The following is a 15,503-nucleotide window of genomic DNA, read 5'->3' on the forward strand; positions in this document are numbered from 1 at the left end:
TAAATGTTGACCGATAAATCAAAATTTCAACATTCACGTGTCACATAAATTTTACATGTAGCGTGTGACTCGACGAAAAATCGAAAAGAGTCAGAAAAGTCATCAAACAGAACACGTGTCAACACCTAGCAGAAACGACTTATTTCATCTGGAATATTATATTCAAAATTAGGCCTTGGAAATTTCTATAAATAGAAGGCTAATTCATTCATTTAGGGGGACAAATTCATAACCAATTCACATTACACCAAAACCCTGAAGCTCTGAAACTCTAAAGCTCCCAAGCAAATCCCGAAGGATTAAGAAAGCTCTCTTCGTTCTTCGTCAACTCAACCTTCAAGATCAAGCCCCAACGGCCCTTCGAAGGAACTTCCACCAATTCAAGATCAAGCCCCGACGGCCCTTGAAGAAAGTGTTCATCGTTCATCACCCGTTCATCCTAAGATCAAGCCCCAACGACCCTTTGGATCAACAACATCAACAAATCCACACATCCAACCGTTCTTTAAGATAAAGCCCAAAAACCCTTGAAGATCCATTCATCAACTGTTCATCAAGATCAAGCCTCAAAGGCCCCTTGAAGATCCGTTCATCAACAGTTCTTCAAGATCAAGCCCAAAAGCCCTTGAAAGATCCGTTCATCCATCAAACCTTCAAGATCAAGCCCAAAAGGCCCCTTTGAAGAAACTTCCAACCATTCATCCGAGATCAAGCCTCGACGGCCCTTGGATCAACATCACAATCCACAAATCAACACCTTACGGAGATCAAATCAGAGGATCAAATTTAAGAGAGATTGTAACCCAAAATCATCAAATACAAATATTATTTTATACACGTTGTTCTTGTCTCGTTTGTTTTCAGGAAAATTTCGTGTTTACAGTAATAACATTAGAGAAAGGTAGATTGTAATTAATGATAGCTACCTTATTTAAAAATTAGTGAACAATAAAAGAGAAAAATCACCTTAAACCAAAATAGCTTAATTTGTCATTATCAATTAAGAAAGCATAATCATGTTTTACAGAGTAAAGAAAATCCATAAACAAATAGTATTGTAAATCTTATTATTAGACAGGTAGTAAATATTAGAAAATAACAAGCATAATTATTTATTACACATGTTGCTAAACTATTTTCAGAAAAATTCCATAAAGACTATTAGATAGAATTTAGATTATATTACATCTCAATTAGAAGATAATAATAAAAATATTTAAAAGTTTCCTAGCAAAAGAGAGATAAAAAGACTTATTAACCTTATAGATAGTAAGCCTAAGCAAATAGAACTTAGATCACTAGAAATAGCTGACCAATTAAAATTAGAAGAAAAAATCAACTAGCACAAAAATAGTTAACTGAACAAGTAGGTAAGTTACATAATAAAATAGATAGATTATTAGTTTAATGACCAATTTAGAACCAATAGGAAATGTATTCAAGTTTTGAAAGAAATTAGGAAGTTAGATAAAAAATCAATTGGTTTAATAGATTTTTCAACACAAGTAACTAGTAGTAATATCTCAATTAGACAAAATAATTTAATCATCCAATTAGTTTTAAATTTAGCTGAAAAATTAAATCAAGTTGAAGAACGAATAGCATAAATAAATCAAATTTTACATAACACATCTTCATCATACCACCATTTTGTTACAAAAATTTGAAAATTCAACTTTGAATACAAGTAATCATATTAAAAGATCTAAGATAAATCATTTTGATAATAAAAAATGGAACTCTTTAGAAGAATAAAGAAAAATAGGTTATTAAATGCATAGAACAAGAGGCCATTGAGCCCATAAAAGAGAGAGATGTTAGATGAGCTTTTAGAAGAAGATTTTGAAATGGAGCATCATCAGACATACAAAGAAAACAGAAATGGTATGAAAGATTTCTTAGGACTATTAATAAAAGATGAGATGTTATTAGAATAAATTTCAAAAGTAAAATTAAGAATAATGACAATGGATATGCAATATGAGATCTTGAGCAGAGCATCATAGTCAATGAATGACCTACAATTACAATGTGCTTGGTATCAGTCTATCTTTGATCCAAATCAAAGATGTATATTATTACAAAGGTATATCCACCATGTCTTTGTGATAGTAAATATAGTTATAGTTGTAAACTAGAAATTAGCATATCGTTGTCCAGGATTAATATGAAAGATTTTAGATCATGACATTTTAGTTATGAGCATAAGAAACGGCATAACGTAGTAGAAGCTACCCAACCTTACTATTAGAGCTTGGCTATGTTGATTAGGATCATTTCCGAAAAACCTTAAGAAAGTAGTAGAAGGTTATTTAGAAGAATGGAAAGAAATTTGTATAAGTTTTATTAGTAGTATTCTAGGTTGGTATATGCATTTGCACAAGGAGAAAATTAGACATATAACCATGATTAATGAAGAGTCATTTAGATTGTCATTTATACCACCACACAGATGGACTCCTTCATACAAAAATATTTTGAAATATAGAGAAACTCAAATGTTAGCTTTGAATGAGTTTGAAGATTTTAAGTATGATATGATATTAGTAGCAAAAGAAGAAAAGTATATTTACAACAAGATAAAAGTCTGTCAACACCCCTAATGAAAGCCTCAAATTTTTAAAGGAGAAACTTCAAATACTTATTACAAGATAAAAGAAGATAGAGAAAGAGAGGTAAAACTAGAAGATAGAGAAAGAGAGGTAAAACTAGAAGAAGAAGATGAACAATACTGAAACAATTCGGTAGAAGAGGAACTGCACAACATTGACAACATGATAGAAGCATAAAAGAGTTGCCAGCAGATTAGCAAAAGATGAAGTAGTATAATAATGCAACAAGTAATAGTAGCACCATGCAAAACTACGTACAATATTTCAAATATTAGAAAAATGTAAACATCATTGTGAGACCCGCCATGATAATTAAATATGACATAAGAGTAAAAAAAGAAAAGAACTTGGCCTATTATGGACATTTCATACCAAAAATGTCCTTATGATTAAGATTGAATAGTAGTTAGATCTTTTCATTAAGTCTCTGGTTTTTTAATTCTTCTTTGGTATCTAGTTTTTTGTGTCAATTACAGTGGCATGAAGACTATGTAATAAATCCTTGGCCTATTTTTCGCCGGAAGATATCCTTAGCTTTGACGATGAATGAGATTGTGTGATTGTTGGAATAAAATGCACAAGAATTTCATCATTTGTGTTAGATTGGCTTTTCAGATGATGTAGTCACAACACCTTAACACAAAATTTTCTTCTAGTAATAATCATTTTTTGAATTATTGTCACAAATTGAGTCTAATTTGTGCATATTTTTTTTTCTTGTGCAAACTAATGAAAAGTTATCAAAAACTTTCATTTAATCTTTAGGACAAAAGTTTTCAAAAATACTGATCTTGCCCCTTAAAACATTTAGACAGCTTGGTCCTTAAAAAAAACAGAAGAAAAAAGTTACCAGGCACAAAAGTGGTCTAAAAAGGCAAACATGCAGCAAGTTCACGTGGTCCTCATCAAAACAAATGCAAAAGAAGACAAAGCAAAAACATGCATAAATGTTTTAAAGACAACCACAAATGGTTTCCTTCTTTTGTGGCTGTTTGCCTTGTCTTATTTAGCATTTGTTTTGATGAGAACCACGTGAATTTACTACATGTTTGTCTTCTTAAACGACTTTTGTGACTGGTAACTTTTGCCTTTTGCTTTTTACAAGGACCAAGCTATCTAAATGTTTTAAAAGGTAGGATCAGTATTTTGAAATCTTTTGTCCTAAAGATTAAATTGAAGTTTTTGAGAATTTTTTATTAGTTTTTCCAAAAAACTATGGAGTGAGATTGTAAAAATATTAAAATTGTTGTTGAAGGTCCCAAATGTTTATATGAGCATTTGAGCAAAGTATGATAAATCGACGGCTACAAAATTATCACTAAGGAGTGCACGAAGGGGTACCCGCAGCGTATAATCACCATCTAGGGTTTTAAGCATTACGAACTCGCTTAAATCTGATCCTTTTAAAACCGTCTTCTTCCTCACTAGCCCCTCTCACCCGGCGCGCACACTCACACTCGCACGCAGAGTCACAGAGAGCAAAGAGCCGCCACACTTTAAGGCCGCAGCCATGGTGAGTCAACCCGCTCCGATCCGATCCACTCGCTTCGACGATTCCCTTCGCCTTCAATCTTTCACCCCAAATCTTAATTCGGTTTTCCTTGTTTTGCAGTCTCTCGTCGCAAATGAGGAGTTCCAGCATATTCTGCGTGTGCTGAATACCAACGTGGATGGCAAGCAGAAGATCATGTTCGCCCTTACCTCCATTAAGGGTATCGGCAGACGTTTCGCCAACATCGTCTGCAAGAAGGCCGATGTCGACATGAACAAAAGGTTCGTTTTTTAATTGTTTTTATTATTTATTTTCTGAAAAAATAGTCATAGATCTATTTATTTCGATAAAAAATTTCATTTTCCAGCTCTATTTTATTAGCGGGTTCAGAAATTGAGATGGGTTTTATTTTATTTTTCAAATTCAGGTTAATAGGAATTATTAAAGTTAAGTAATCCCACTTGATTTAACTTGACTTTGTAGCTGGAATCAATGATTTTATCTCCATCTCTTATAAATCGGGTCGAATGTTTGTTTGGAATTGCAAAATACGAGGTGATTTATTTGCAAATGCAATGTTTAGTTTGTTATCCCAGTAAACCACCCGTGCACCAGTTACCAGAGATGCGGGCACGAATTGCAGTACCCCTTCTGTTTTTCATGTTCATCTTATTGCATATTCATGTGGCTTGTAACCTGACAAGCTAGTTTACTGTTGCGTGCACACTATCATGATTTGGTTTGCGTGGGTCTGATTGCGGCACATTGCAGGGCTGGTGAACTATCTGCTGCCGAGCTCGACAACCTGATGACTATCGTGGCAAACCCCCGCCAGTTCAAGATTCCTGACTGGTTCTTGAACAGAAAGAAAGACTACAAGGACGGAAAATACTCCCAGGTGGTCTCCAATGCTTTGGACATGAAGCTTAGGGATGACCTTGAGCGTTTGAAGAAGATCAGGTCTGGTTTTCTAGTCAGTTTTTTTCTTTTTGTTCAGCACCGGTCATATCATTGTTGTGTTTTTCGGATATTATTATTGTTCGGTAATTGGTATATCATTGTTTGGATAGTTGTAGTATGCCAGTTCTATTGTTATGCATTTCTGTTAACTGATTGCACTGTTGGTCATCTTAATTGTTTTAAGTAATGTATGTCTACGATGCTAATGATTTTAATATGCCATATGATCGGTTGGAAATATAGCTCAGTAGTTTACATTTGTTCCACATGGACATGACACAAAACCGAGCGCAATGGCGTTCTAGGATTCATATAGCCGACCTCACTTAGTGGGAAAAGGCTTTGTTGTTGTTGTTGTAGTTTACATTTGTTCTACATAGTGTTGTCCATTTGTTCTAGATCATAGTAACAGCTTCAACTTATTTCTAGCATTTGGGAAGACTCATGCATAATCTTTCGGAGCAAGAAACGTGTTGGAATTACAAAGTATAAGCATTGATTTTTGCACTGTGATTAGTTAGTTGGGTAGAAGGTCAAATTGTACATTATGGCTGCATTGTGATCGACTCAAATTGTTAGACACTTTATTTGTTGGTGGCTTACAGCCATTCACACCCTCTACCCAATCCGTTTCTCTAGTACATCATCTGGCTTGTGAAGCTTTTCTCTTGATTCTTTACCAATAAGCCCGGTTGAAGCTCTTGATTCCCATATTTACCTGTCAACACATTGAACAGTATCTTGTATATCCATATGATATGACAGTGCTTGTCTATCTGATTGTACTTGAGTTTTTCTTGGTGTCTCTGTGTATGCATATTATCTGTTGTGATGAACGTCTATAATTTTGAAGATTGCTTAGGAGTATGACTGATATATCTTTCTTGATATGCAGGAATCACCGTGGTCTTCGACACTACTGGGGCCTTCGTGTGCGTGGACAGCACACCAAGACCACCGGCCGCAGGGGAAAGACTGTTGGTGTCTCCAAGAAGCGTTGAAGAACTTTAGTGCCTGTTCCGGATGTCATGTTGCGAATTTTGTGTTACTTTTTAGAATACCTTCTAGTATTTAGCCTCAATCTACTTCAGTTTTGATGGATTAATAGCAGTATGTCTGTCTTTTAATTATATTCCTATAGACTGCATGATCTTTGTGTTTGAGGATGCTATGGTATGCGATGGAATTGAGTTCCAGAAATTATGTTGATATTCTAAAATCTCAATCGTATGTTCGAATTTCCATCGGCGGTCATTCGTTTGGGTCTTGAAGTTCCTCTGTTATCCTAGTTCCAGATCTTGAATTGTACGGATTCTGAGACCTAGACCCGGTTTGATATTCGCACCTTGTTCCGAACGCAGCTTTAGACTTGGATCTCAAGTCTAAATCAACTCAGTATTTGGGGCTTGGAGTATTTTTTTTTCTTCTCCAAACGGTAGATTTTGTAAGATTTGATGTTCCACTGACTGGATTTGAATTCATGGCATCATGCAAAGATTCAATATTTTTTCACAAAAAAAACAAAAGAAAGAAAAAGATTTGACGTTTGAAGTGGGGTTCGAAGTTCGATGTCGTCTTCTTTCTTTCCAATGAAAAATGTAGATTATTATTTCGTCGTATGTGAGACCAAGACCAAAATATCGATAATATTGGCGAAATATCGTTGATATTATCGTCTTTGTGAGACACCGATATTTTCACACGTATCCACTAAAAAATCGTCCAAATATCATTACCGATAAAATCACGATATTTGAGGCTGGTGCGAATCGGAGAAGAATGCCGGAGCTTCTACAGCTCCGGCCGACTGTAAAAGAGCACCCTAGACTCCGATCTAGGTATCAAAATGAAATAGAAGACGAGAGGAATGTTTTTATAACTTCTGTTTGCCGTGAAATGGTCGGAGGTGTTCGGAAAGTTCCTCGACACTCACAGCCTCGCCGGAGAGTTCCTGGGTTCCATTGTCCTAGCTGCATGAACCGAGAGAAAGGGAGAGAAAGACGAGGTTTAGATGGTGATGATGATGCCGTTGACGGAGTACTACGAAAGGCGTAGAGGTCACGGGAGATGGAGACGGCGCTAACGAGGCGGAAGACCCGGACGAGGAGGAAGGCGAGGGAGGAGCAGAAGGCCATATGTGAGAAGGATTGAGAGACTGAGGTCTTTGTGTGTGTGTGTGTGGGAGAAGGGAGAAGAGAGAAAGATCGAGAGATCTCTCTACGTGTGTGTGTGGGAGAAGGGAGAAGGGAGAAGAGAGAAGGATCCAGAAAGATAGACTAAAAGGAGAAGAGAGAAGGATCGAGAGAGAGAGACTGAGGTCTCTGTGTGGTCTCTATGTCTGTGTGTGGTGGCGTGTGATGTGAGTCTCTGACTCTGTGTGTGTGTGTGTGTGATGGGTGGCGTGCGTGTGAGAAAAAAAGAGCATCCAAATAATTCAAAACCCTAACCACTTTTACAACTTATACAATTTTTGACAAGACAAAAATAATTGTGGTTTCATAAAGATTCAAAACCGTGTGGCACGCGTGATATTCTTTCACATTCTCAGAGGTGGAGTATCAGATCATCACACATTTTTTGACCCTTCGAAAATTGAAAAACCTCTATTACACCTTTTCGTTTCTTCTTCTTCCCTTAGCCCTTTCAGAGCCATTCCAGATCCATTCCAGAGCCATTTCAGAGTTTCAAATTGAATAAATGGATCTGTAGCTCGCGCCACTCCAAATTAAATGTTAAATACCTTCTTTCTCTCTCATTTATTCACAGACGACAAGCTGCAGAGGATGGTCGAGGTTTTGCTGCTACGTAGTTTCAGATTTGTTACATTGGTGTAATTATTATTTTATTGTTGCTCCACGCAGATTCTATTTGGCCTTTACACAAAGGGTTCCATATTTAAGGTAAGTTTACGAACTTATATTTATATTATTGTAATTTATACAACAACAAAAAAATTTGTGTGGACTCGTGCATGTGATCTAAGAACTAAATAATACTTGTATGTTAATTTTTTGAATTAATTAAGTAATGTTGGATAATTATTCCCTAGAATAATTTTAATATGTTTAATGTTATTTATTATTTTATTATCAAATTGGATTATTATTCATTAATATTAGGTTTTATTATTTCATATTATTTTTATAATTACTTAAATTCTTACAATCTTTTTCTTTACTTCCTATTTAATACTTCCTATTTAATTCTTCTGTAGAATAACTTTACTTCCTATTTAATATGTTTCCGTCACTACTATATTTTTTGGCCAAAAAATAATTGCCTAATTTTCATGAAAAATAAATATAGGTACGTTTAAGATGTCCAATGGAGTTACTAAACGTGATCCAGCTTGGGAACATGGAGACCCAATAGACGGAAACAAACATGGCACAATTTGCAAATATTATGGTCGGGTAATGAGGAGTGGCGAAGTGACACGACTTAAGTACCATCTTAGTGGATTAGATTCAGGAAATAATGTCCAACAATGCGATAATATCCCCTCAGAAGTGAAGGCATTCATCACCACATTATTAAAAAATAAAAAACAGCATAAGAAAAAGATAACACATGGAATGGAAAATATTCGAGCTGGGCTACGAGGAGAAGTCATTGGCCAAGCGGTTGACAGTGATGATGATGACGATGAGGACGAATGTGATGATGACATGGGACCTGAAGAACGACACTGTTTCAAACAAGCATTACATGGCTTTAAACAATCAGCATGGGAAGGAGAACACCTTCATAAAATTCCTAATAGAGCATAAGGTTCCGGGACAAGTGGTGGTGCACAAATGAGACGGGGAGCAAGTGTTAGAGAATCACAACCAACACCACCAATAGCCCTAAGTTTATATAAGTCATCCAAAGCACGTCAAAAGAGTGTTTGGAGTTATTTCACTGGAGGTAATGTGAATGAGGGAATTGAGCATCTAATTAGCAAGTTCCTTATCTATGAAAATGTCCCTGCTAAGAAGGCATCATCACATCATTTCAAAAATATGGTATTAGGATGTCAACAGGCCGGTGTTGGAGTACAACCTCCCACTCCCTATGAGGTAAGAAACAAATATTTGGAAATAGAGTATAAAGACATTGGCGAGTATGTTAACAAGTTGAGGTCAAAGTGGGAAACTAATGGTTGCACAATCATGTGTGACGGATGGACTGGCCCGACCAGATTGTCTATCATAAACTTCATGGTATACTCTAAAGGAAAGACAATTTTTTTGAAGTCTGTTGATGCTTCAGACCATATAAAGAACGACAAGTATATTTACAAATTATTTAGGGATGTAATCATGGAGGTGGGAGAGCATAATGTTGTCCAAGTCGTGACCGACAACGGTTCTGCATTTGTCAAAGCTGGAAAAAAGTTAATGAAGCATCATAATGTGATTTGGACATCATGTGCAGCACATTGTATTGATCTCATGTTTGAGGTAATGGGGAAGAGAGAGAATATTGCTACTGTCGTAAAAAGAGCTAGAACGATCACAAATTATATTTACAATCACGATTGGTTGTTGGCAAAGATGCATGAATTTTGCAAAGGAGAAATTATTCGTCCAGCTACCACTCGAATCGCCACCAACTATATTGCATTAGACAGCCTACTTAAGAAGAAAGCAGGGTTGAAGCAATTATTCACTAGTGACGATTGGGCCAACCACAATTTAAGCCGCTCAAATGTAGGTCGTATGGTGGAAAGTATAGTGTTTGATCATGCTTTTTGGACTCAATCGGAACATGTGTGCCAAGTGTTTGAACCTCTTTACAAAGTTTTACGGATCGTTGACACAGAAGTGTATCCTACTATGGGGGCAATATATGAGTTGATGCGTGTATTGAAGGATGACTTCGAAAGAAAACATGGTGCAAGGTGGGTCATAAAGATAATTGATGACCGATGGTATAAAACATTATACCACGATTTGCATGCAGCGGGTATAAATTATGTCATAATTTGCAATTCATTTCTTTAGTTGCATAAGTATTATTTCTCTTATTAGAATATGTGTTTCTTTGAACAACATATTATTTGAATCCTCGATACCAATACAGACCTAGTGTTGGAGATAATGGTACCCTTATACGTGCTGTACATAATGTATACTCTAAATTAGACCCTGCATCACCAGCGGTTGGCCAATTTGGAAATGAGGTACACAATTACTTAAATTATAATAATTACATTGTTGGATTAAACTAACACGATTTATTGAATTCAGCTAACATGGTTTAAAGATGCAAGAAGAACTTTTGGAGAACCAACATCAATTGCTGCTTGAACAAAAATGTCTCCTAGTGAGTGCAAACATATTTCACTATCAGTTTATAATAGATTTTGTTGGAGTTATTAGGCTTATCAACATTGTTTTTCATTATAGCTGAATGGTGGATCATGTATGGGACTGATGCACCAATTGTGAGAAAGTTAGCAATCAAAGTATTATCACAAACAACTTCCTCATCTGCTTGTGAAAGAAATTGGAGTACATTTGCACTCATACACACAAAGCAAAGAAATAGGTTGGCTCATAGTTGGTTGGAAAAATTAGTTTATTGTTATACAACATAAAGCTTCAAATTCGAGATAAGGAAGCAGAAATAGATTATGTCGACCGTGGTGACCCTAGATGTGTTTGATATTGTTGCTGAAGATGATGATACAGAGGGTAACCAACTTTATCAATGGATTAGACCTCTTCATTTAGATGATGATGAAGGCAACCCAGCTCCTAGAGTTGCTGAAGAAGCACGTAATGAAGGGATAAATGTAGAAAGAGTATTAGAGGAAGAGGTTGGATCTAGCAGCTCTAACTCTTTGGAAGAACTTTTGCGCCGAAGACTAAGAAACACTGGAATTCCACATTCTTCCAATCCTACACAACCACAAGATCATACTGATACTAATGATAACTCTACTACAAGATCAGGAGACTCACCTACCACCGGAGGTGGAGCTGGAGGTAGTGGTGAAGGATATAGTGAAGCTGAAGGTAGTGGTGGATATGGAAACTATGTTGGACCACCTCACGGATTTATGAGCCCCTTCACTGGTGAGGCAAACTTCACGCATGCAACACAGGATGATGACCATGGCAGTAGGCAGGCAGGACCAGGAATTTGTGTTATAGGGAATGACTATACTCGTAGAGAAAGAGGCAAGCAGATTTTGTCAAGTCAAGAAGATGACTCGTTATCTATAACTTTGGACTCTGTTGGAGTGGGAAGTAGTAACTATGGTTATACTCATAACCAACCATTTCCCTACCCTTCATATCTCATTCCTGTTAGGATGGAATCAAGCGACTCATGGAAAGAATCCGAGACTCAATCTTCAAATGATTTTTCTTATGGACAACGTTAACCAATCTCAGATCCATATGGGTGGCATGTTAACAATTACATGCAAAACTATTTGGGGATTTATCATTTGATAACTACTCTGTCACAACCCGTCCCGAAAAGGGTTGTGAAAAGACGAAAATGCCCTTGAACGTGGGTGTGTTTGTGTTTTCGGTTAAGAAATTGGGCCAATTATTCTATGTCCTAAATAATTGGACCACACACACACATCCACATCACTTCTCTCTCTCTCCCGTGTTCTCTCAAACTCACTATCTCTCATCCCTTCGAACTTTCCCTCTCTCTGCAAATCGTACGGACGCAATCTGTTGACCTCCATTCCTTCACAAATCAAGCTCCCAGGACCACCATTACATTCCTTGCAAGAGTACGAACCCAACCATACCCTTAGTTGGTAGAATTACCTTTGAAAAACCCAGAAACCACGAGGGCTCCATTGAAGCACAGTAGCACCGATTCGATCGTCGAGGTTTCACGCCATTTTAAGGTTCAGAAAGGTATCTAGTCTCTTTCCTTAGTCATTTGGCATGATTTTGGTTGAAGTTTAACGTGAGAAAACCTCGGAAAAATCAAATCTCCAAGATGGTCACTATTTATCAACTTTTAAACGGAAGGGTTTCTTTGAATTTCAGGACCATAGTGAGCTTTAGAACGTCCTCACGATGCTCGGAGTGCAACGTTGAGGTATTTTGGACATCGGGGAGCAGTAGAATGGAGTTTCACTTTTTAGCCGAATTATCGAGCTTTCTCCGGTGAAATGCCATGAGTTTTAAGGCTTGAAAGTGGTAAGGTTTGGCTCCTTACTTCCTAAGCTTCATTTTGGCTTTGTTTTATGAGATTTGGTGAAGAAATGACGAAGATATATCGATTTGAAAAATGCCCAGTTTTCTGACGAGTTGCAGCAGTGACAGCGAAGAACCCCAGCGAACCCAAGGTAAGAGACGACACGCGCGGCGCGTGGCCTGCGCGTAACCGCACGTCTGGCCGTGCCTTGGCCGGCACATGGGGCTTCGAAAAATTATTTTAAAATTTTAGGGATGATCCTGAGGTTGTGTATGTCACTGTTGTATATTCATATACCAAATTTGAGCTATGTATGAGAAGTTATTACATAGTTTTAGTTATGTGCATTAAAGTGATGTTTATTTAGTTAATTCTCATATAGGCGAGACCTATTCCGAGGATGAGCGCAATCAAGGGAGACTCGGGGGCTACGACCCTTCGACATATCTGTGAGTGGGCAGTTTTGTTTTCCGTATGAACCTATATAAATGAGATTTTTCCTAGAAAATCAATTTAAGTGAAATGTGATATGAAATGCGATATGAAATGCCATGCAAAGTATATGCCTATTTATTTATGCATTAGTAATTGCATATAATTGGTGCTGCGGACGCACAGGTAAGTGCCAGGTAAGTTCATAAATTAAATTTATGAGATTGTTGAGTTGATATGATTAAGAGCTCATAAATCTGCACCCAGCTCATTATATAATCAACTTAAATTAGTTAAATCCATCATGCAATGTATTTCCTTCTCATTTTTTGTGATAAATTAATAGATAATTGACTAAATAAACATCCTGCAAAGTTTCAATAAAAATTTCCAACTTTTTCTTACAATTTCTGTGGTTTTTATTCAATTTTTATCGATATCGATAATTTCCCGATATTTCCATCTATATTTCCGTGTTTTTGGACTACCAATATTTCCAATACCATCGATATTTTATACCTTGTGTGAGACTCAAACTGGAAGAAATTTCCTTACAACTACTTTGGTACTCAGCATTCAACTTTAGGCCCTTTTTTTTTATCTAAAAACAGTCATCATGCACGTTTTGGTTTTTGCTTTATATGTAACACACGAGTACAATTAGCATCTCCTTTTAACAAATCAAATAAAAGAAATCGACGTTTCCGAGTGTGGAACTTGAATCAACAATGTTTTTTTTTTGTGCCACTCAGTACTACGGTCTGGTGGTATTATCTTTGTTGATGCAAACAGAAAGTGTTAAGTTTATGACCTTCGCTAGATTGCTCCGGTCACTAGTGTGGATAAGTATGTAAATGGATAGAGACAGGGAAGCAAACACAGGTTGTAAGTGGTTCAGCCAGATTGGCTACGTCCACGGAGTAAAGGAGTTCTTATTAATTGTGAAGGGTTTACACAAGTACATAGGTTTAAGCTCTCCTTTTGTGAGTACTAGTGAATGATTTAGTACAAATGACATTTGGAAATATTGTGAGAGAATGGTATCTATTTATAAAAAAGAGTTTCTAGTTTCATTCTGACATTGACACATGTCGTGTTGTGATTGGCTTCTGATGTTGACACGTGTCGCGCTATGATTGGCTTCTGATGTCGACATGTGTCGTGCTGTGATTGGCCTCCTAGTTAGAGGGAAACTCTTCTGGGTCCTTGATGGTATAACGTTGATCGGTGCTCAGTAGTTTCGAGATTAGTCAAGTATGGTACAAACAGTGCTCCCCTAAGTTCTCGAGTGAGGGAAGCTCCTCGGTTAGGGACTTGCAAGATCCAAGCTATTGAGTAATCATAAAACTTCTAAGTACCGAATTGTGGTATCATTTTCACTTGCCTTATCTGTCTCATATGTAGATGTGGCATCTTCTCTGGAAGTGCTTTTCCTTCATCCAGGGGTGGTATCTTTAACCGATGAAGATGCACAAGGTAATGTATCAATTTCACTTGAAGCTTACTTGTAGTTTCAGGCTTGGTCAAGTGCGATACAAACCCTATATTAGGAGTCCCCCAAGTCGCTGAGCTAGGAGATTTGCCGAATGAGATAACATACAAGGTAAGCAATCAGACTTCCAAGCAAGCAACCTAGATCGGAGGTTCGACTTCGGCTTCCGGTTGATTGTTCTCCTTCTTCTTGTGTCGTAAACAACAAAAAGGATAAGAAGAAGCAAATGGAGAAGAGATGATATGAGATACTTTTGCTTTTAAAGAAATAACTTTCCACATGCTTATTCTTGAATTGGGCTGGAGGGTTTTCTAGTTTCCTCTAGAGTATAAGGCCGACTCAAGAATTTGAGGGTCAAAACAAGTCCATCAAATCTAAAGTACGTTCGACCCTGATGATATGGGATACTTTTGCTGTTGACAAAGTAGTTGATGTATCGGCACGTGTTCTGTTACGCTTGTCTCCACATGCTTCCTTGTATCCTTCTCACTTGCCCTATCTGTTCCTCAGGCATATGTGGTATCTTCTCTGGAAGCATAAGATGTTGAAGATGAGTACTCGAAAGCAAAGCCAGGTAAGTAATCAGGCAAGGGGTTCCATGCAGTCAGTTCCTGACTGGAAGCTTGATTCCAAGTGCTGACTGATTGCTCTCTTTCTCATTGTCTTGTAGGTAAGAACAAGGTCAAAGGAAAAGACAGGGAAAAAGCATGATATGGGATACTCTTGCTTTTAACCCTGATGATATAAGACACTCTTGTTCTGGTGTGGCTTGTTTGCAGAGGTATTATCGGGAGGAAAAAAAAGCTGAGTATTTCGAAAGACTCTGCTGAGAGTGCCCTCTCAGATGTGAAGAAAAGTTGAGCATTTTTTTTATTTGTAGGTCTGCCTGGCTGTAGAGGATGAAGGTCGACATATATAGGAGTCTCCCTAACAACAAGTAGTAGTGTTATTCCTTTACCCTTCTTGGTCATAGCAATGTAGTTGGAGTTGTAATCTTTACGTGTTTTAACTTTGTCAGAGCACTTTGAAAAAGTGGTATGTGGTATCTAGAAAGCTGATGTTGCGTGTGAAGATTGCAGACAAGCTTTATCCAAGGAAATCTGGCTCTCGAAGTTCAGAAAGCAATGCCTCTTCGATTTTCGAACAAGCAATCATGTCCGGGATTTGGCTCTCGAGATTCAGAGAACGGTGCCTCTTCGATTTTTGAGAAAGCAATCCTATTAGGAGTCTGACTCTTAAGATTCGGAGAGCAGTGTCTCTTCAATTTTTGAGAAAGTAATCCTGTTGAGAGTCTGGCTCGAGATTCGGAGGGCGGTGCTTCTTCGATTTTTGAGCACGTAATCCTGTTGGGAGTCTG

General features: G+C 37.3%; 1 protein-coding gene across 1 annotated transcript; it reads left to right on the forward strand.

Annotated features, from left to right (window-relative positions):
• Positions 1-3,626: 3,626 nt before the first annotated feature.
• Positions 3,627-6,275, forward strand: LOC103453118 (small ribosomal subunit protein uS13z/uS13y/uS13x). Its single transcript, XM_008392666.4, has 4 exons — positions 3,627-4,125; positions 4,225-4,385; positions 4,876-5,064; positions 5,960-6,275. Exons 1-4 carry the CDS (start codon positions 4,123-4,125, stop codon positions 6,063-6,065), a joined length of 459 nt encoding a protein of 152 aa, XP_008390888.1. The 5' UTR covers positions 3,627-4,122; the 3' UTR covers positions 6,066-6,275.
• The last annotated feature ends 9,228 nt before the right edge of the window (positions 6,276-15,503 follow it).

The sequence above is a fragment of the Malus domestica genome, chromosome 13, assembly GCF_042453785.1.
Source record: "Malus domestica chromosome 13, GDT2T_hap1".
Taxonomy (NCBI): domain Eukaryota; kingdom Viridiplantae; phylum Streptophyta; class Magnoliopsida; order Rosales; family Rosaceae; genus Malus; species Malus domestica.

What these genes read in the sequence shown, in the direction of transcription:
- LOC103453118 (XM_008392666.4), top strand. An exon ending in GATGTCGACATGAACAAAAG is followed by an intron (nt 4,386 to 4,875) that starts GTTCGTTTTTTA and finishes GGCACATTGCAG; the next exon opens with GGCTGGTGAACTATCTGCTG. An exon ending in GAGCGTTTGAAGAAGATCAG is followed by an intron (nt 5,065 to 5,959) that starts GTCTGGTTTTCT and finishes CTTGATATGCAG; the next exon opens with GAATCACCGTGGTCTTCGAC.